General features: G+C 46.0%; 8 protein-coding genes and 1 non-coding gene across 9 annotated transcripts; 6 read left to right on the forward strand and 3 right to left on the reverse strand.

The window, feature by feature from the left end:
• Positions 1-498: 498 nt before the first annotated feature.
• F4813DRAFT_373718 (PTR2-domain-containing protein) lies at positions 499-3,565 on the forward strand. Its single transcript, XM_049244847.1, has 8 exons — positions 499-720; positions 783-1,113; positions 1,181-1,378; positions 1,436-1,505; positions 1,576-2,155; positions 2,354-2,394; positions 2,556-2,724; positions 2,784-3,565. The coding sequence occupies exons 1-8, from the start codon at positions 717-719 to the stop codon at positions 3,224-3,226; spliced, it is 1,836 nt and encodes a 611-aa protein (XP_049095653.1). The 5' UTR covers positions 499-716; the 3' UTR covers positions 3,227-3,565.
• Positions 3,566-4,154: 589 nt separating this feature from the next.
• On the forward strand, positions 4,155-5,431 carry F4813DRAFT_248253 (uncharacterized protein). The gene is made up of 3 exons (XM_049240114.1): positions 4,155-4,374; positions 4,421-5,040; positions 5,094-5,431. Exons 1-3 carry the CDS (start codon positions 4,195-4,197, stop codon positions 5,323-5,325), a joined length of 1,032 nt encoding a protein of 343 aa, XP_049095654.1. The 5' UTR covers positions 4,155-4,194; the 3' UTR covers positions 5,326-5,431.
• Positions 5,432-6,045: 614 nt separating this feature from the next.
• On the forward strand, positions 6,046-8,412 carry F4813DRAFT_373721 (uncharacterized protein). Its single transcript, XM_049244848.1, has 2 exons — positions 6,046-8,289; positions 8,344-8,412. The coding sequence occupies exon 1, from the start codon at positions 6,320-6,322 to the stop codon at positions 7,916-7,918; it is 1,599 nt and encodes a 532-aa protein (XP_049095655.1). The 5' UTR covers positions 6,046-6,319; the 3' UTR covers positions 7,919-8,289; positions 8,344-8,412.
• A 321-nt stretch (positions 8,413-8,733) lies between these two features.
• On the forward strand, positions 8,734-10,900 carry F4813DRAFT_248256 (uncharacterized protein). The gene is made up of 4 exons (XM_049240115.1): positions 8,734-9,067; positions 9,133-9,373; positions 9,437-9,574; positions 9,634-10,900. Exons 1-4 carry the CDS (start codon positions 8,916-8,918, stop codon positions 10,681-10,683), a joined length of 1,581 nt encoding a protein of 526 aa, XP_049095656.1. The 5' UTR covers positions 8,734-8,915; the 3' UTR covers positions 10,684-10,900.
• A 17-nt stretch (positions 10,901-10,917) lies between these two features.
• F4813DRAFT_373725 (S-adenosyl-L-methionine-dependent methyltransferase) lies at positions 10,918-12,129 on the reverse strand. The gene has a single exon (XM_049244849.1). The coding sequence runs from the start codon at positions 12,048-12,050 to the stop codon at positions 11,118-11,120; it is 933 nt and encodes a 310-aa protein (XP_049095657.1). The 5' UTR covers positions 12,051-12,129; the 3' UTR covers positions 10,918-11,117.
• Positions 12,130-12,307: 178 nt separating this feature from the next.
• F4813DRAFT_373726 (uncharacterized protein) lies at positions 12,308-13,325 on the forward strand. The gene has a single exon (XM_049244850.1). It carries the CDS (start codon positions 12,719-12,721, stop codon positions 13,067-13,069), a length of 351 nt encoding a protein of 116 aa, XP_049095658.1. The 5' UTR covers positions 12,308-12,718; the 3' UTR covers positions 13,070-13,325.
• A 132-nt stretch (positions 13,326-13,457) lies between these two features.
• F4813DRAFT_t135 lies at positions 13,458-13,563 on the forward strand. The gene has a single exon. It is a non-coding gene; the product is annotated as a tRNA-Thr (tRNA).
• A 132-nt stretch (positions 13,564-13,695) lies between these two features.
• On the reverse strand, positions 13,696-15,849 carry F4813DRAFT_373730 (tannase and feruloyl esterase). Its single transcript, XM_049244851.1, has 3 exons — positions 14,452-15,849; positions 14,046-14,355; positions 13,696-13,986 (listed from the first exon to the last, which is right to left on the reverse strand). Exons 1-3 carry the CDS (start codon positions 15,682-15,684, stop codon positions 13,904-13,906), a joined length of 1,626 nt encoding a protein of 541 aa, XP_049095659.1. The 5' UTR covers positions 15,685-15,849; the 3' UTR covers positions 13,696-13,903.
• A 368-nt stretch (positions 15,850-16,217) lies between these two features.
• Positions 16,218-16,549, reverse strand: F4813DRAFT_393459 (uncharacterized protein; the record flags this gene model as incomplete). Its single annotated transcript, XM_049247423.1, has 2 exons — positions 16,218-16,368; positions 16,428-16,549. 2 exons carry the CDS (start codon positions 16,547-16,549, stop codon positions 16,218-16,220), a joined length of 273 nt encoding a protein of 90 aa, XP_049095660.1.
• Positions 16,550-19,008: the final 2,459 nt, after the last annotated feature.

Genomic DNA, 19,008 nt, shown 5'->3' on the forward strand with positions numbered 1-19,008 from the left:
TACTGTCTTGAAGGATATCGTTATTGGGACCCAAAAATAGGTTTTGCTTCCTCGCGCATCGTAAGGCCACCGATTTATGTGCAACAATACGTCTAATGCAAAATCCGCCAGTTTCCTAGTCTCACTTTGGTCACGCAAAGCTGGCTCTGGTCATAAAAGCAGGAAATCCCGGCGTTCAGTTCTCGTAGACAGCAAGATCTGGAAGATGGGAGGCAAAAATGGTCAATACGCCGAATCCAAAGGATCTGGATCTAGATTCTCGACGAAAGATCTAACCATGTATTATATAATGAGACCCTGGCTTTGGTATTAGCTATAATCGGTTGCAAGATACGATTAACTAAAATGTATTCAGATGGCGATCACACAACCAATCCGCGCCCCTCTCTTATTTGGCTTTGCAGCTCCGCAATGGCGCAATGTAGGTCTTCAAGCTTGTTATCGTCTTGGCACTTTACATTCCTTCCTACTTCGTAAGGATAACCCCTGCTCTCGCCTCATGAACTTCCTATGTGGTTGGTAGGTCCGTCCAATCCAATCATCCAAGATCAGTTTCAAAGGCCAGTATCAAATCACTAGGTTAGAATGTATACCCATGCGTCGTATTATATATTAATAAGGGCAATGCCAACCTTCCCGTTGAACCTACGCATGCTGTAGACTTTTAGCCAGTCTCGCGACCTATTCCTTACACCTAAGGAAAGCATCCGCTCATCATGGGTACGTCCTGACATTCCGTCTATCATTAGTACCGTTAATTGTCTATCTAACACAATCCGTAGCTGAGAATGTTGTCGGTCTCAACGTCCAAAAAGTCGTCGAACCAGACGCAGACCCAGTCCCGGGTATCCGCGATATAGAAAGGCAATATGTACAGGAAAAAGCCGTAACCCAGTCCACCGAGTCTCCCCGCGTCGAGTCGCTGCCCGAATCGCTTGAAGAAGCTGGCCCCGTTATCGACTATGAGGCCTACCCGCCTCCGACCGAAGAGGAACGGAGGACGTTGCGTAAAGTCAACGATTCCATTCCTCTGGCAGCCTGGTCTCTTTGTTTTGTGGAACTGGCCGAACGAGCTTCTTACTATGGCGTCAAAGCTGTTTTTAACAATTATATGTGCGTACCTAACTCTCGCAAAACCTCACGTAACAAGATCCCAACCTAACATTATAACTCTTTACAGGCAGTTTCCTCTACCGGCTGGCGGCCCTGGGACTGGTGCTATTGATAAATCAAAGCCCAATTCCCATGCTGGTGCCCTGAACCTTGGCATTCAAACAGCTTCTGCTCTGGGGCTTCTGTTCACCTTTCTGGCATATATCATTCCTATCTTTGGTGCGTGGCTTGCAGACGTAAAAATCGGCCGTTATAAAGCTATAATGTAAGGAATAACCCCCCATTACCCCCTCTGTTTTCTTATACTAACCCATTTCTATAGCTGGGGTGTCCTTGTGGGAGGTGTTGCTCACATAATTATGGTTGGAGGTGCTGCTCCAGCTTTACTTCAGGTATTATTTCCGATTTCCCTAGCAGTAATTCTTCATCGAGACATATTAACAGGTCTTGTCATAAAAATAGGCTGGCAAGGGCGTGGCTCCTTTCCTTGTTTCTTTCATATTGCTTGCCATCGGGGCTGGCATTTTTAAACCAAATGTTGCCCCGACAGTTATTGACCAGTACTCGTATCAAAAAGAATATACCAAGGTACTTGTAACCGGAGAGAAAGTGCTTGTCGACCCCGAAACGACTGTCAGCCATATTATGCTTATCTTCTACGCCTTTGTCAACGTGGGTGCATTTTTCAGCATCGCCGTGGTCTATGTCGAAAAGTATCACAGCTTCTGGCTTGCTTTCCTCCTACCAGGCATCATATATTTCCTGTTACCGATCCTACTCGCCGTCATGTATAAGCGGACGATCAAGAAGCCACCTCAGGGTTCCGATCTGGCCCGTTTCGTGAAGATCACTGTTTTAGCTTTGAAGAAGAGCAAAGGAAACATCTTCTCGAAAAAGTTTTGGTATAACGTGAAACCTTCAGTGCTAGCAGAGCAGAACATCCATGTTACCTACTCTGAGAAGGACGTGGCTGATAGTGAACGGACATGGACAGCCGTACGGATATTCTGCTACATTCCCATTTGGACTCTTAATAAGGTATGCATGAAAAAAATCTCGTGTTGTTATTTTCGATCCTCCTTTCTAGAATGGTCTCGAAGTACAGTGGCTAACGCTCAGTAGTAAGTGCAGATGACCCTATCATTTCAATTCACTCAAATAAGCCTCAACCTATAGAACAAGGTGAAGATTTTATGATTGTATGATTATAAAGCTGACACACGTGATCGTTTAAGCGGAGGTGTCGGTTCAACGCAAAGTTCGCAAGGCGCCAGCCTAACTGGTAGGTAAACATCTCGTATTGTTATTTTCCTCGAAATATAGTAGCTAACTCTCAGTAGTAAGTGTGATGACCCTATCATTTCGACTCAATCGACAAATGACGCTGGATATTGTAGAATTGTAGTATTGCAAAGCTGACACAAAATGTTTTCGTATATCAGTCTAACGGTGCACCTAATGATCTACTCGGGCACTTCAATCCTTTGGTGATTATTGTCTTTTCGCCATTTATGGCGCAGATAGTATATCCAGCCTTGGAGCGTAGAAAGATCAAAGTTGGCCGTATTACCCGGATGACAATTGGCTTTGTACTTGCTACCATTTCCGGAGGCGAGTATTTCCCCCTATTTACGGATGTGAATAGATGCTAATCCTAAACCCAAAAACAGTATTTGGAGCCGTCGTGCAGTTATACGTCTATAGAACGTCACCTTGTGGCTACTACGCTACCGACTGCGATGGGGTGTCTCCAATCTCAATTTGGTGGCAGATCCCAAACGTTGCCCTAGGTGCTATGTCCGAAATCTTTATCAATGTTACAGCGTACGAGCTCGCGTACGCCCGTGCTCCGGAGAATATGAGGGCAACGGTCGTTGCCCTATTCTTATTCATGACTGCTCTGAGCAGTGCCTTGGGTGAAATTTTAATTCCTGCGATTACAGACCCTACCCTTGTGTGGGCCTGGGCTGCTCCGGCAATAGCACTTGCTGTTCAAACCGTTATCTTCTGGTGGCAACATCGCGGTCTTAACGACGACGCTTTCATGATACACGAGGAGGATTTCCAAGAGTTGACTAGCGAAACCAAAAATTCCGAAAAGGGAGAGAAGTAAGCTGAGTTGGAGGTATTGAAATCCAACCTGGGTTGAAGCTGGTAAATTAGGTGCTTACCTATACATGACATATCTTGCTATAAACCTCAAGATACGTTGAGCCGAATACTAATACAAAGCACTGTGTTTATTGAGGTTCAAAATTCGAACTATGTATGGATGGTAGAATAGGGGCTATATAAGGCTGTATAACCCCATCGAAGAGGTTTAAAGAGAGACTTGTCTTATATTAATACCAAGTAGTAGTACAATCCTAAGTCGGCTACTGCTGAAAGCACTTTAACTAAGAAGATTGTGCCAGGATTATCTAAAGAACGTCATCTCCCGGCGTCCCTAGGCGGAGGATGTCACGTGTAATTACCCGGCACTCTTATAATCATTCCGGCCGGTTGGTCCCACTTTTACGGGCCTCATATCGGTCCTTGATTCGTATCATAAGTCTTGTGAGTCTCGATTTTGAAACATCAATTCAATCAATACACCTTCTTTGATCCATATATTTTATTCAGATCTTCCCTTTCTACTCTTTATGGACTTCATGGCCTGGGAATAGGCTGTTGGGTCGCGGTACCCTATTGGATTGTAACATGACTAATCTTACCTGCTGTCGAGCGGGCAGTTTGTATAAATCATGTCTAGGTACACGGCGTAGAATCCACCGGGACTAGGAGATTAGGGGCTCGAAAATTACCTTCTATAGTCACATGGAATAGACTACTTCATATCACAATCATGGTAGTGCCTTTAAATCTTGACGTTCCAGTTGGCCGGCTTTTGTCTCCGGCTAAAAGAATCCTACCGGCAGTTATATGTATCAAGGATTCTTCACGGCACCTAGGTATTAATCTATAGGTCGAATTGCGGAGTCAGACTGTAATCTAGTTGTTTAGGTATTTAAGAAGCCAGCAGGGCCCGATGCAGCATGTGTCGCCACGTTCACTTTGGAACTTCACGCAAAGCACTTCACCATGTTTTGGAGCTCTCTCATTGTAGGCGCCCTTTTGGGGCAGCATGCCTCTGCACAGAACATGCTTCGTTTTGGCTGCTCACAACTCACCATCGAACGCGCTGATCCTTTGGTCTCTCCTGGTCAAAACCCCGCCCCCCACACACATCAGATCATCGGAGGAAACTCGTTTAATCTTACGGTAGTGTGCATGAACCTGATCGAAGACTGCCGCTAACATGACTCAGATGACACCAGCTCAATACGATCCCCCCAGCTTGTCCACTTGCACGACTTGCACCTACTCAGAGGACTTCAGCAACTATTGGACCGCATCATTGTACTTCAAGTCTCCTGACAATGGTACCTTCCAGCGCGTCCCCCAATTTGCCAACGTTGGCCTCCAGCAGGACGGGGGGATGACGGTGTACTACATGCCTTACAGCGCCAAAAATGGTAAGGTGACGGCATTCAAGCCTGGTTTCCGGATGATCGCAGGAGACCCCATGAACAAACAAAACATATACAAACCCTCCATCTGTCACCGCTGCCTCGGAAATGGCGAGGGCTTCGCTCCCTGCGATAGCAAAGACACAGGCGAGCTCCCAACCAAGTACTGCCCGGGAGGAATCCGTGCTACCGTCATCTTCCCGTCCTGCTGGGATGGAAAGAATCTCGATTCACCAGACCACAAGTCCCACGTTGCCTACTCCAACGGCGGTGGCCTTGGTAGCCCGAACTGCCCTTCTACTCACCCCGTTGCTATTCCTCAGGTTATGTACGAAGTCATGTGGGACACTGGAAGGTATAAGAACACCGCTTGGTACGGAAACGGCAAGCAGCCCTTCGTCTACAGCTTCGGCGACTCGTAAGTCCCCTCTATTAAGTCACCTATGTACGTGTTACTGATGTTGGTGGCAGCATTGGATATGGCCAGCACGGTGATTACCTCTTTGGATGGAAGGATGATTCTTTGCAAAAGGCTATGGATGCTTTACCTACTGGTAATTGCGCCAATGCTAACTGCGGCGTTCTTAAGATTCAATCCGCTGCGGACGCTATGAAGTGCAAGAAGGCTCAACAGGTTGTTGAAGACGTCGGAAAGCCAGGGCAGTGGATCACTGAGCTTCCAGGAGGTGTAGCAGTATATTAATAATCAGGGATGATAAACTACCTAGTGTTATGTTTTGAGGGGTGGCGCTTATATGCGCATTATATATGCTACAGGCGGTGAACCTCCCCTGAAGACTCGAATAAACAGAATCAATATTAACTACCAATAGTTTCTATTCTAGCTGCTATTTCCGTTGCTAACTCTCTCTTGATATCACTGTTGTGCATCATGTCGGTGATGTGCGATTGGGTAATTTAAGTGCTTATACAGGTAGACATGGCCCTGAGTTTCTGACCGTTCAAAATGGAACCCTATACCAACTAAATCAGGAAATTCGGACCCTATGTAATAGCGTGCTCTCTTTTTATTCTCTAACTTAGTTGAGTCCCTTAACCTAGCAACTGTTGGAAGGTGCGATGCTTAAACGCATTAGGTACCTGTTATATAAGATTTTCACCACTGAAGTGGGGTATTAGAATTCCTTTCTAACATAACCAACTGCAACTGTCTGTATTCAATGGCCAATCAAATTTAAGATGATATACTTATTTGGAAGGTGGTTAGGTATTTAGGAGGTACCTTATAGGTGCATATGTTCCTTTAGGTACCCATCTAAGCATTGGCCATGCTGCTACCTACGGCGAGTAACATCTGCTACCTGTACCTATGTATTTGGCCTTGGCAGGTTAGAACGAGCGATATCTTCAAAAGCAAGAATATAAAAGCATTTCTATTTTATTTTATTTTATTTACTTAATCCCCATGGATTGTGCTTCTCTTTTTCTGACATATTGTGAAATTGTTTAATAATTAACTGTCTTCTAGGTAAGGCCACTGAAGTATGAATCGGCTAAAGTCCGGGAAGCTTCTAATTTCATGAGCTCATCTCCATGTTCGCTATTTTCTTACCATTGTTGCTTATCTCCGTCCGTTGATTTTCTTGCCACAGTATTGCTAATATGGACATGTGCATTTTAATGCTGCCATAACAAAATGTCACTTCTTTGGTTATTACCCTACGTAGAAGGTGGAAATGGCTAGAGGCATACCATCTCCATACATTTGCGCTCGATGCGCTCATGTACTACTTGCTCGAAACGCCCAAATCCCCGCGATTAATCAATGGAAAAGATATGCATCCAAGTCTACTCATTCTCCAGCTGGCAGCAGCCCTAGCCACCAATCTAATAATACAGCCGATGAAGAAACTAATCCTGAGCTGGGTCCGATGGCCCGCCGTTTGCAAGAGGCTACGGAGGAGGCGTTGCTCACAGGAGGGAGAGCCGGTCGACGATCAGTGGAAGATGCCGGTTTCTCGGACGAATTAAAAGAACGTCTTTTCGCGAAAGTTAAAGATGCCGAGTTTCGATCCGACTATGCCGCAGCTTTCGCCGAAGCCGACATGCCATCCGCTGCTGGCGTGGGCACCCGTCTCGCAGCAACAAGTCAACCGTGGACGGGTACTGAAGCTACCGAAGATACTGTTTTACGGATGCTCGACGACGCACATAAACATCTAAAGAAAGATTTACGAGGCCATCCAAAATTACCTGACCTCCAACCGATTGACATGCGAATTAGACAGGAACCAAAGATGAAGGCCGGACACAGGGCTGCCAACGCTAGGGATAAGGCTTCTGTATACACAGGTATGGGTATGAAAGAGGCACGAGGAGGCCTCAGCGAGAAAGAGAGGGAGGCAATGAGGAAGGAATTCCGCGATCGCTTTAGACCCGCCGCCCGAGCACTACCGAATACCTTGACAGGACTAGCTTCGTTAGCAAACGAGAGAATCGAAGATGCTATCGCGAGAGGACAGTTCAAGAACATTCCGAGGGGCAAGGGAGTCGAACGAGATACGAGAAGTGATAATCCGTTCATAGATACAACCGAGTACATTATGAACAAGATGATCAAGCGTCAAGAGATAGTACCACCGTGGATTGAGAAGCAGCAGGAATTATCGAAAGCCGCGCACGTGTTCCGGGCTCGGCTGCGGAATGATTGGAGACGTCATGCTTCCCGGATGATTGCGAGTAAAGGCGGCTCACTCGAAGATCAGATGAATCGGGCAAGACAATATGCGAAAGCCGAAGAAGTGCACAATCCACGAAAGCGCAACGTCGAGCAGATAGCGGTACCTACAAATTCGACAGACGACCCAATCATGGCCAAAATGAGACAACAAACATTCTTGGACACGAATCCCGAACCGGCGCCGGAGGCTGCCGTTAGTGTGGCGACAACTCAGGAAATTCCATTGCCACCCTTCCGAGATCCCGACTGGCTAGCTACGGAACAATCTTACATGAACCTTTCCATTAGCCATCTGAACACTCTTACGCGATCTTATAACTTGATGGCGCCTGAACTCGCAAAGAAGCCGTATTTCTCACTCGAACGAGAGTTGAATAACTGCTATGCGGATGTTGCGCCGCAACTTGCAGATGCAATAAAGGACAGAGCCAGTGGCCCGGCGAGAGCTCTATCAGACGGGGTTGGAAATAGTCCTAGTAGTATCTTAGATCGCTTCGGGAAAGGTGGCCATACTGTAAAGGTATACGACTCGAAAGCGCCTCATTACGGATTCAAGGAGATGTGGCGGGATCTCTGGAATCGTCGAGCCAGTTAGAAGTTTTTGTCCATCCCTCTGTATGTAGCATTATGTAGATATAGCCACTTGACTCGTGGCTCGTAGCTTTCTTTGACACATGGTTCACGTGCACAACATCGCATTGTATAGTTCCCCAGCCTATACAAATTCTCGAAAGGCACTTACACGTTTTCGCTCAACCCCGGATTGTTTTCGGAACGTGCTGGATGTGGAGGCTAGATTCGGTATAAGAATCCCTATTACATCAGAACGGGCGAATAAAAGCAATCAATTGGTAGAACCTTTGTCTTCCGGGCGAATAATCCAGAGCCCGTTATTGTTTCATATTTACATATTTACATACTCCCTTTATCCGGACCAAAGGGATTTCGATGCTGCTCGGGCCGAGCCTAGCTTATCAGGAACGGGCCAACGGCGAAGTGTCGTCATAGTCAGCAACTCACTTGGTATAGATGTTTGGGTCCAAATGGTACCATTGAGTTATTCGGATGCCCAAGGAGCGAGGAAGAAGAAGAAGAAAAGAAGAAAAAATTCATTTTGTCTCGATGTTAATTTTGACTTTTCTTTTTTTTCCCCCGGAAATTCACCTCGCCTGCATCACCTGTTATTATCAGCTTGAAAAAGAGAGCTTCCGTAGTGGCACCATTTAAAATTTGTGGGCCTCGGTTTCGGCGGGCGTTCGGCGTTCTCCATTTTCCCCAAGCTTCAAAAATCGTTACTTAATTGTTACTTACACGAGAGTCGCGAACTTTGAACCCTGAGATCATTATAATGAAATTTCCCCAGATTCCCCACTCTCCTCTTCTCATTCCTTTCCTTAATTAACCCTCGTTCCTAATTTTCTATCCTTTTCTTCTAATTCTCTTTTCTGTTCGCTCCCAGTTTCGTAGCCAATCGCGCTTTCGTGCTTGTATCAATAGAATCACTGCTGTGCCCCTCCATCTTCGTTGCTTGCCCCTCCAGATCGCATGTGGCGGGAGCTTCTGAGCTCAGTTTGAGACAAATTTGAGACAACATGGCCTCGCCTGTAGCGTCCGCAGCTCTGAAGGCTCGTGTTAGTCGACCTTCGATGCTAAAGAAGCTATGCCGACCTGAAGATATGCTTCACCATTTCCCCAACGGTGCCTATATTGGTTGGTCGGGGTTCACTGGTGTGGGTTATCCAAAGTACGTAGATTATTATTATTTCTCCTTTCCTCGATGCAGTTCATCTGGCTAAACTCCAATTACAGGAAAATACCCACGTTTTTAGCGGATCATGTCGAGAAGAACAACCTCCAGGGCAAGCTCCGCTACACATTATTCGTCGGCGCGTCGTCAGGAGCCGAAACCGAGAACCGATGGGCTGGACTCGACATGATCGAGAGGCGTAGTCCTCACCAAGTCGGCAAGGCCATTGCAAAAGGCATTAATGAGGGAAGAATCAAATTCTTTGATAAGCATTTATCTATGTTTCCAGTAGATCTAGTATATGTAAGTGATCGTAGGGATTCAACTATATAACGTATCAAGTGCACCTATATCTAACACCACTAGGGATTTTACACCAAGGATAGACCGAACAACAAGTTAGATGTCGTAGTAGTTGAGGCTTCAGAAATCAAAGAAGATGGAAGCATCGTCCCGGGCGCATCAGTTGGCGCAACACCAGAACTCATCCAGCTCGCAGACAAGGTGAGCACTTATACCAACTAATTCCAAGGCAAAGCATTAACCACAATTCGTAATACCAGATTATTATCGAAGTCAACACGTCGATTCCCAGCTTTGATGGACTTCACGACATCACAATGACCGACTTACCCCCTAGAAGAAAGCCTTACCTTATTATGGGCGTTGAAGACCGTATTGGAACTACGTCTATCCCTATCGATCCAGAAAAGGTTGTTGGCGTGATCGAGTCCGATTACCAAGACCAAACGACGCATAACACACCTGCAGATGAAAACTCTCGTGCGATCGCACGCCACCTGATTGAGTTTTTTGAGCACGAAGTTCAACACGGTCGCATGCCCAAGTCTCTCCTCCCCCTGCAATCTGGCATCGGTAATATCGCCAACGCTGTCATCGGCGGCCTCAGCGAGTCCAATTTCTGGAACCTGAAAGTGTGGACTGAGGTTATCCAAGACACCTTCCTCGATCTCTTCGACTCTGGCCGCCTCGATTTCGCTACCGCAACCTCGGTCCGCTTCTCCCCCGAAGGCTTTAAGCGCTTCTACGACAACTGGGAAGCGTACCGCAACAAGTTGCTCCTACGTTCGCAACAGGTTTCCAACTCTCCTGAGATTATCCGTCGGCTGGGTGTAATCGGCATGAACACACCCGTCGAGGTTGACATCTACGCGCACGCCAACAGCACTAACGTGATGGGTAGCCGCATGCTGAACGGGCTAGGCGGTTCGGCTGACTTCTTGCGGTCGTCTAAGTACAGCATCATGCACACACCGTCAACGCGACCATCTAAAACAGATCCGATTGGTGTCAGCTGTATCGTACCGATGTGCACACACGTGGACCAGACCGAGCACGACTTGGATGTGATAGTGACGGAAACCGGTCTCGCAGACGTCCGAGGGTTGAGCCCCCGCGAGCGCGCCCGCGTCATCATCGACAAGTGCGCCCACGAAGATTACCGACCCATCCTCAAGGATTACTTCGAGAAGGCAGAGTTTGAATGCCTCAAGAAGGGCTGGGGCCACGAGCCGCACCTACTTTTCAATGCCTTCGATATGCATAAGGCGTTACTAGAGGAGGGCAGCATGCGAAAGATTAAGAAGTGGTAAGGGATAGATTTTGGACATATAGGGAAAGTCATATGAAGGGAGGCATGCATATTTGGGGTTGCATATTAGGATTTTATACACTAAGGCTACCTCGATTTTGAAACAAGTATATACGCGATTCCATTTGCCGTTGGTGAGTATATTACAATTTTTAGGGTCATGTCGTGGGCTCTGGAAGAAGAAGTTACATAAAACAACAATATAGATACAGAAGTTCCCAAGACCAGTTCAACTTTAGCTTTGGATATATTAACTAGCTAAAAAAAAAAATTCATAATAACATCAATAATTAACATTAAGGTACTCCTGAGTTGCCCCTTTCCCCTATTCCCTCCATCAAGATTAAAGACAAGCATTCAACTGAACAGCAATATTTCGTTCCAGAAGAAGAAAAGAGCCCGTATTTATAGAAGCCCCCTATATGTAAACTGTATTCACGTCCTCGCCAACTTGCGCGCCTTCACAACCGCCATGAACGGATTCTCCAAGAACTGCTCCCAAAACCCCAGGTCCTTCTTAACCACCTCCGCATTCTCATACGGCTCCGTCTCAATCTCTCCCAGACCAACCTTATCCATCATCTCCGTCGACCCAGAGTACGTCGCTTCCCACGACGTGGCCATGATATCGATGGGCGGCACGGTCGCCACCTCGTACCGGAAGAAGACGCCTCCGGGCACGTCCCGCAAGTCCTTATACCTGATGCCGTACTTGCCCTGCGCGGCGCAGGGCGCGTACGGATCGCCGCAGTGTACGCCGACGAAGCGGCCGCCCGGGGCGAGGTAGGCGGCGACGTTGCGCCACATAGCCTCGAGCTCGACGAGGCTAGCCGCGTGGTCCATGACCCAGTTGGCCATGACGAGGTCGTAGGTCTGGCGCAGCGGCAGGTGGGACAGCGGCTTCGCGACGTCGCCTTCGTGCCACCCGATGCTATCGGCGTATTTGGCTCCCGCGCGCTCGGCGGTCCGGCGCCCTGCGTCGAGCATGTCCGGGGATAGGTCGACGACGTCGACGCTAGTGGCGCCCAGGTCGATGACTTGCCGCGCGCGCACGCCGGTTCCACCGCCCAGGTCGAGGACGGTGTAGCCTGTGCAGTCGCCTAGTGCGGATGCTAGTAGTTGCGTCTCCAGGATGCCGTGTGGGAGCGCGGGGTACTCTTCGTTGTAGGCACGCGCATGTTCTTTGTATTCCTGTTTTAACTCTTCTGTGTGTGACATAGTGACTGGCAATTGTAATCTCTGGTGAGGTTCTTCAGACCAAGTCTCGATTCGCAATGTGTATGTATGCTCGATTAATGCAAACAAGGGTTCCCACCATATCTTCTTGGTTGCTCTACGTGATGCTTTTGTATTCCAAGGAAAGCACATTATCTGCTACTCGGTTTTAACGTACATACATCGTACATAATTCCGATTGATTGCCTACATGTCGTATTGAAGATGCAGGGGTCTACTTGGAGTCATGAACTATCACGGCTTTCATTGGTTTTGGATGGACGCCGATAAGCAAATACAACCTCAAACGGCTGCAGCTAAGGACTCAAGCTCCCGTCCAAGCCGGAACAAATGAAGCATATGGTCTAATGCCACTAACACGTACTACTTCATTGCGTTTTTTATACGTCATTCATATACTCCTCCCAATATAGTCAAGTGGGTAATGAAGGTCTCAAAAGCGCAGTTATAGGAAAAACAAGTACACCATTTATAGACGACATTATCTACAATAACGCTCCTGTGTAGTGAGTTCCAGATGACCTTGCCTCATAGAACACACATGCTACCCCCTATAATCAAGACGAACTATCCGTTTGAGGAGTAGAATATGCTTAGTACAATACATCATCATTGTGTTAATAACTGAGAGGCGTACGCCGCATGTACGCAGCACCTCGGGCCCAGCTGTCTCTAATCCTCTACCGTCCATGGAAGCTGGGGGGTTCGTGTGTGCAATCGGTGATTATATAGAGTAATAACCGGCACGTAGCTCGTAGCTAAACGATAACATAAAGGGGCAAGGGACTGTATCAACGCCCATGTATCTCAACTCGATAATTTTCGATCCGTTCCCAGATTTGATCGACTTTCCTCCGATAAATCATCCTCAGCTTAAAACTCTCCCAGAGTTCCATAACCTGGAGGAACTGTCAATTGACTGTCACTTTATATATCCAGAGCGTGATCATGATGAGGCGGATCGACTTATCACCCTGCTTCCACCATCAACTCGGAAGTTTCGAATCTCATATGTATATGAGGGCATATACAAGTCTTTGTATCAGCTTGCCGGAAAGTTGCCGAAGGTCTTTCCACTCCTCGAAGATGCCATAGTCGGCATTGGAGAGAAGACATATCCAAGATACGACTATGGTATCGAGAAACAATAGGCCTTCGTGGTTCTTTTGAGTAATCTGATGTCTGATTCTCGACGAAAATAGACTTATTAGGGCCGGACACTAGAACTATCATTCCAGGGGCGATTCCAGGGTAGAAGTTGGTCTCTATACTTGGAGTAATGGATGTAATCGAAACGAAGAGATGGAAAAGATAATCCTAATTATATTAACTAGACGAAAACATATATTATTACGTAAGCAAGCCCACTAGAATTGTCGTTTGGTCGTTCAACAAAGACTTACATTAAGATACTGAAAATTAAAAAAATCATAAAGTTATATTTATTACGCGGTCATGGCTAAGATGATAACTTGTCAGCGAGCGTGGACTTTTTCACAAAATTATAAGACTAAAATAGCAGCATTTTGCCACTGTACAGCCCCTATAGCTCAGTGGTAGAGCGTTCCACTCGTACCACACGGTCACAGCGTGATCTAGTGAAATTCAAATGGAGAGGTCCATCGTTCAATCCGGTGTGGGGGCACAATATTTTTATTCTTTCCTTAAGAAAGGAACTTCTTTTTTTCTTTGTCATTGGTATTTTAATATTATCTCTCCTCTGTGTATGAACTAATCCTTTCAGACTTTATTTATTAATTTATCATCATCGTAAATAGTGAAAGTTGAGTTGGAAAGTGTTGAATACATCACAGCGAACTTTTGTTTATAGAAAGGTTTATTCAGGGGTTGGTAAACTTATGTTGGAGTATGCATTAATTAAAGGAACTGTAGGTAATCGTTCCAAGTAAGTTTCCCTAAAGTGCCTACTTAATTAATATACGGCTTACTTTCCCATTAGAGTATGCCTCCTGTTCTGCTCGACTTTATAAAACGCACTCCCAGCTAGTTGCCAGGTTTGCATCACCAATGCCGTCCCATCTGCTAACCATAGGATAGGAGCAATACGCTACCATATAGAATATCAGTGCCTCGATCTTGAAGGGGAAAGATACACGGAAAACTTACTTCGTTGTGCCGTGATATTACCCCCGATAAGATCGTTTTCGTACTTTGTACCGACAATTGTTTCCGGTGCCGTCCCATTTTCGACCCAGTTAACCAACGCGATAAGTGCATTATGTGTAGAATCTAGCAGCGTCTTGTCGTACGGATATTTTTGCGCATTCCCTATGCTCCAGGCTCCTAGCCCCCCCGAGCAATGACGCATCCCGGGAAGGAAGAATAGTCGATAGAAGCTATGCATATCTTGTAACGTAAGGTTCAACGTGGCCTGAACCCCAGTGAAGAATTGTTCTGAGAGAGCAGATGTTACAGCCTAAAGTCGCCTGTTAGCATTGATTCGGAAAAGTCAGTTACTTAATAAGTGGTCTATTCATCCTCGAGTCTTCCATAATTACTGAGCCTCACTTACCTCATCATTCCTCCCATGATACGTGATGATCTTACCGCCTCTGTGATAGAAGCTCGACAGGTCTTTCTCAGCAGTATTGATTCGCCCTGGGTTAATGCTTACAGCAAAATCTATGTCCGATTCATTAAAATTCTCCGGTGTCCAATAGGTATTATTGAAAACAGCACCACGCCAGAAATCTTCAATGATCGTATAGCTCAACTTAGCCGTCCCGTTCTCCTGATTCTCAGAGAATACATCGGTCCTAGAGCCTAGTTCGAAGGCTGGATAAACGATTTGACCCGAGGCACTAACAATTGGCTCATACGCTCTACGCACAGATTCCACCTGCTGTGGGCTAAGGCAAAGTGAGGAGTTGAGTAGGTCGGTGCCGCATACCAGGCTCTCAGGATTAAACCGGTGCTTCGTTGGCTCGTCTATAATACCGTCTGTTACTCCATCTAGAGAATCTAATTCTCTGATCTGTGCTTCGACGATGGCTGGCCACTGCTCCGGACGTACATAAGCCGATGAATTCAGATGAGGCCATCCGATGCGTCGTGCTATGATTCCCTTCGAGGCCACAACGCGAAACCAGTCGATACCCGGGCTTCCAAGAAGCATCCCATCGAAGTCCTTGGGATGCAAATGCGCGTTTTGAAACCCTTGATGTCCCCCCGTACTACAGCCCGCGTAATACGTCTTGGTTGCTCTGGCTCCGTAGTACTGATGTGCCAATTCCTTGCTGACCTCTGCTTCGACGTGAATAGATCTGTGGCCGAAATCGTTGATGACCTCAGGTTGGTCTAGGAAAAACTCATATCCTACTGATCCGTTGTGTCCAGAGTTAGTCCCGAAAGATGCAAATCCCAATCCTGCCCCATTTTGCATAGTAGCGTAATCAATACACCCCCCAATGCCACCATTCCCTGTAGCTAATATTCTTCCGTTCCAGGTCTTCGAATCTGGAAGCCAGGCTTCTAGCTGTATCTCGCTCGAGGGAGAAGTTGTGACGGTAAACACGAACCGACAGAGATCGGCTGTGACGTTAGCTTTGAGGTTCGGGCCTCCACAGGACTCTACAGTCCCGGGAAGATCGATAGTTGTTCCATTGAGTAAGTAGTTATACATAAGAATTGTACTATTAGGAACCGGAATTTGGGCGCCGAGTGACGCACATTTGTCTACAGAGCATGCAGCTAAGCGGACAGCAACTCCAAGAAAGACGGCAAAGCTCAAGGTAGGTAGCGACATGGTTGGACTTTTTTAGGTTGTACCTCAGTTAAGTATATTAAGTAAATATCTCCTCGTGTTAGGATGCGGCGAATAAGTGTAGCCTTACTTAGGGGTAGTTATCGTTAGACTTCCCCTCTTGAAACTGCATCTCGCAACTTGGTTGAAATGACACCGGTAATCAGGTAGTCGATGTATTTATTATAGCCACATTGACCTTTAGAGTAACACCAGACATATATTCTCCACTCAGGGGGCAGGAAATAGGGTAAATACCCTAGGTAAACTCCAAAGCCGAATCATACCCCAGGTTCTCCGCATCCTATAGTCCCTGTATCGTATCCATTACCCCACAAAATATTAAGAGTAGATATCTGCCAGTTTCTAATCCTGAAGCGAGCTTCCTTATTAGTGTCCAGTTATTTCCATCCAAGCTACCCTAGTCTATAATACTTATTGATACCCCCCTAGATGCTTTTTTCTTTATTCTCGAGCGACTAGACATAATACACGAATATGTCCTCAGGATAGACTATCGAAGGCAATGATTCCTTTCAGTCTTGTCGGTCATACGATGATAATGAAGAACTCTCTGGAGAGGATCCACCCGGTGATGAATGTTGTTTCTCCTCTCCTTGATAAATACTGTCCGAACTAGTGTCCCACACAAGCCCGGTCCCGTCACAAGCATGACAATCATTAACCCTAGAACATACTTCAGTTAGTGCACTTCCACATTTGAGTTGCTTAGGATATTAACTTACAATCTAGGAGTTCCAAGACACGAAGGGCATGAATGAGGCATACGATGGTCGGGCCCAAATCCGTAGATTATTCTGTCCTCAAGGGCCAAGTTGGAAGCGGTATTTGCCGACTGCGAAGACATCCTGGAAAATATCGATTCAAATTAGGAAGTAACTTTCAATTTTTGTTGAGAGTTGGTATCGAAAGTCTTGCCTGAGTTATCATGGACTCTTAGTATCTTCAGTGTTGTAAGCCCGTGGATGCTCTTTATATAATTTACTCTAGATAGCTCTGTACAAAGTACTTCCTATACCAAGTCGAATTATATAGACTACCTAACCACGGCTTTAAGCCATGCCGTCTTATATGCAGAGAAACAGCCTTAAGAACTCCTAATTGGCAGCGGGTATGACAATAGAGGGTGCATCCTGCAACCACATGAAGGAGAAATTATGCCAACTATTCCCATCACTTCTATGGCGAGTTGATCCAGGGTACCTGAAGCCACCAAAAGTTGTATTACTTCACGTTGGATCACGTTTGCAACCCTTATCGAGCACTGACGGTGCGATCAGCCGCCTTTAACAAGTTGTACGACTCTTATACTTGAGAACCTTGTCCAGTTCCTCAATCTTGCATGTTCCTACTTCTCGTTTTGTATCATCCCTCTACGCCACTGTTACATATTAATAGGAGTCGGGAGGGCTTGTTACCGATACTTCTCCCACGGTCTAATTCTTTCTTTTCGTGTACCAATTCCTAAAGATGTATCCAATAAGCTTATCTATTAGATTGATTCAAGACCAGGTAATATACCATGCTCCCTAGAACCCCTACGGACTATTAGGTCCTCCAAGTTAGACAACTAGCTGCAAGTAACCGCAAGACGGCTGATTGTTTATTGTTTTAGCATCCTGTGCCGACACGCAATATATGCAATACCCGTGGGCAGTGATCATTGGATTATAATGCTTATTGGTTGAAAAACTGCCCGCCCAAAAAAGAAAAGTAATTAAATTCAAATTGTGGCGTTCTGTACTCTCATCTTGCATCAACTACGACTTGCATACACGCAAAGCAACCACTTGGCGTCGGAAACATATTGGCAAACATCTTTCTCCTCTGGATCATGATGACCTCAAATCGATAACCTGGCCCTGATGTGTAATTTCCCGTAACTAACAATCCGATCACACCCCCTGGTTACGATACCTATTGGCTGTATCGCCTATTGTTTGAAACTAGGCAATCTCCGACTCACTATAATCACCAAAGGTATAAGCATGCTGCAACGGGATAACCCGAATAGTTGCACTTCTACTTGCCGCTCTTACTCCGATGAATACCAAGCTTAAATCTAGCTCTACCGACGTGGGAGAAATATTAGCGACAGTGTTTCACTACTAAACTCCTAATAGTATGATTCCATAAGTAGCGCAAGCTTGTACCCATGTAATAGGTTGGGCTAGGTAGATGATAGTATGTCAAGGTGGTGTACCTACCTCGGTAGGAAGTATATAGTAACTCATCAACACTTTCATTTTTGGGCTCAACATGTGGTACATTTGATCATGGAAGGTAGAATTTCGAAAGAATCAAAGCGTATCCTCATTAAGATTTTCTTACCAAATTTGGTACATTATTATAACTCATGCGTTCATAGTTAATATCCCCGAACCCTACCCAAAGACGAGTTATACTGAACATTTCTCAGTAGCCCTAATTGATTCGCGTATCTTCCTAGCAATGCCCTCAGAATCGATGTTTTAGCTTGGCCCTCTTTGCGTGCTTCCCATCTCGACTTGCTCACAAATTTTCAACTTTGGAGCGAATCGTGGTTCAAAACGCGGGAACATAAGCTCGAGAACCGTGATGCTAGACGTGCCCCGTCTATCTTTATATGTTAGTATGTATTACATCTCTATGCGGATCATGGTAATAACCCTCGTCAAACTGATAGAGATCGAACTTACAACGTACTATGCATGAGTATGTTTTATTATAGACTTTTTATTTTTCTTATGAACTCGGGCTTTCGCCTGGACCATTTTAACGCTACCAGCAGCAACGTTGGATATCTTGATAGGTGTAGCAAGCTGGACTTTATAGCTTGACGAAGGACATGGCGAGGCTAGCATACGCAGCCGCCGTGCCCTGTTCCCAAGCCCTAAATTAGCATTGGCATTATCTGATCCGTATCAAATTTTCCTACCTTCACTATCCCTTTCCACTTGGCGTCGACTCTTATCCGTGGCGCGATTGCTCGTGACTTGACGTGGGCGCGCACCATTACGTGCATCATCAGACGGGAGAGCTATCATTGACTTCAAGGTAGACATTCTCGGCGGCATTTTATGGAATTGTTTGGGAACTATTATGCTATAATCCGCCCTAAGAAACAGCTAGAAAAGATAGGTGTCGACTCTAACCCCTTGTATATAGAAAGGGAGAGATTTACAGTATGACAAAGGAACATTAGTATCTCGTGAATATTTAAATAAACACTTCTAGCAAATCAACATATAACTCTACATTCCGATAAGCGCCTATGGAGTACTGTCGTCATCAATTGGTAATCATTCTAATACATTAGGATTGGTC

The sequence above is a fragment of the Daldinia decipiens genome (genome assembly GCF_022478715.1).
Source record: "Daldinia decipiens strain CBS 113046 unplaced genomic scaffold F4813scaffold_44, whole genome shotgun sequence".
Classification (NCBI taxonomy): Eukaryota; Fungi; Ascomycota; class Sordariomycetes; order Xylariales; family Hypoxylaceae; genus Daldinia; species Daldinia decipiens.